This window comes from Arachis ipaensis, chromosome B04, assembly GCF_000816755.2.
Source record: "Arachis ipaensis cultivar K30076 chromosome B04, Araip1.1, whole genome shotgun sequence".
Lineage (NCBI taxonomy): Eukaryota > Viridiplantae > Streptophyta > Magnoliopsida > Fabales > Fabaceae > Arachis > Arachis ipaensis.
Window position 1 is genome coordinate 109,972,635 of NC_029788.2, and position 1,847 is coordinate 109,974,481.

The 1,847-nt window shown below is 27.3% G+C and overlaps 1 protein-coding gene across 1 annotated transcript in view; it reads left to right on the forward strand.

Annotated features, from left to right (window-relative positions):
- Positions 9–1,847, forward strand: part of LOC107637956 (transcription factor SCREAM2-like) — a 3,827-nt gene continuing 1,988 nt past the window's right edge. Inside the window, exons 1-3 of the mRNA XM_016341181.2 lie at positions 9–236; positions 401–538; positions 868–1,038. Coding sequence (XP_016196667.1) covers positions 156–236; positions 401–538; positions 868–1,038 — 390 coding nt within the window. The 5' untranslated portion in view covers positions 9–155. The remainder of the gene's footprint in view (positions 237–400; positions 539–867; positions 1,039–1,847) is intronic.

Consider the following 1,847-nt stretch of genomic DNA (forward strand, 5'->3'; position numbering starts at 1 on the left):
AAACCCCAAAGCCACATATGGGAATTGATGAGTAAGGGTATATAGACATAGACCTTGTAAGAAGTTATTAGAAGACCAAAAACCAAATACACAAAAATTATTGAAGTGAAAAAGCAAAATAATAACAATAAAACTAAGAAGAAGAAGAAGAAAGCATGGCTTCTAGTAGGGAGAGAAGAAGGGAGGCTCTTCAACAAAAGTTGAATCAACTCCGAGATGTTACAAATTCTAGTGGTGTATGTAATAATTGATTCTATATTATATATATAGGTTTATGTTCATGATGAATTAATATAATATATCAATCAAGCTCATCACTATTTTTACTCAATTGCAAAAGCTTCTTCATATTGAATAATAGTTTTTTTTTTTTTAATTTCTTTTGGGATTTATTTTGCAGGTGAACAAAGCTTCAATTATTGTGGACGCATCCAGATACATAGAGGAGTTGAAGCAAAAAGTGGAGGGACTGAATTCCGAGCTTGTAATCCCTGAAACTTCTTCGTCAACCTCTCAAATTGATGATGAACTACCTATGGTGCCTATTTTTTCCGTATTTATTTCATTTGATTATTTTATAATATCTCTTTTATCTTTTTTTCGACAATTTTTTCATATACTTAAAATCGTTCTCAAATATATCAAAAGTTTTTAATAATAGATAAAATATGAACAGAAATATGATAGTTACTTCAACAAGACATCTTCATATAATGATATTGTAAATCGTTAAATAATTTAATATGTTTGTCAAAAAATTATCTAACAGTTTATAATATCATCTTCACGTGAAAATGTTTTTTTAGAAATAAACACAAAAAAATAAGGACAAATTGCATGTTTAATAATAATAAAATAAAATTGCAGGTGACAGTGGAAACCCTAGAAAAAGGTTTCCACATTAACGTGTATTCAGAGAAGAATTGCCCTGGTATGTTGGTCTCAATACTAAAAGCATTTGAAGAGCTTGGACTTGATGTTCTTGATGCTAGGGTTTCTTGTGAAGACACTTTCCAGCTTCAAGCAGTGGGTGGAGAAGTAAGCCAACATAATATTTTATTATTTGATTATTTTTTCTTCCTTTTGATATAGAATATACTAATCCTATCAAATGATTTCACAACTGTTACTAGTGAGGTAAATATTAGATACATATAATTATTCACTAAGTGGTTTTAAAAAAGATCATTCATGACATAATATATACAATAATTTTTATAATTAAAATGTTTAGAATTTGATTTTTGGTGTGTCATTTCTTAAAATAAAATATAACTTCAATACAATACTTCTGTTATTTTGGATGAGTTCAGTTATAATTAAAATAAATAGTACTTTTTGCTAATAATGGAAAAAAAGTATTAACTAAAAAAATAGTTCAACAACTCTTTCCTTAACTGGTTTACAACCTTTCATGATAAATAGGTGTCTGACCATGAAATATGAATACCCTTGTATTTGAACAATCCATACAATAACATATATTATCTAGGGCCTAAGAGTATTATTACATAGGAGTATTATTTGAGCATGTATATATTTTTAGCAGCAATAGACAATTTCAGGTAATATAATTAAGCAGTACTACTCAAGTTTTTTGTTTTTATATATATTTTATTGTTCTTTTCTTACTTCCTAGTTGAGCCTAAGAATTCTAAAAAATGGACAAGAAATTATTCAGGCTTACAAATGCGACCTGTTGTTGTGGCATAATCTAAATCTCAATATAATAAAATATAGCTATTGGATCAAATAAATTAAATTAATGGAAATTACTTAATGTATTCTTCTTCATGGATTGAGACTTTTCAAAAAAATTATTTTTATATGGATATGAGATCGATCAC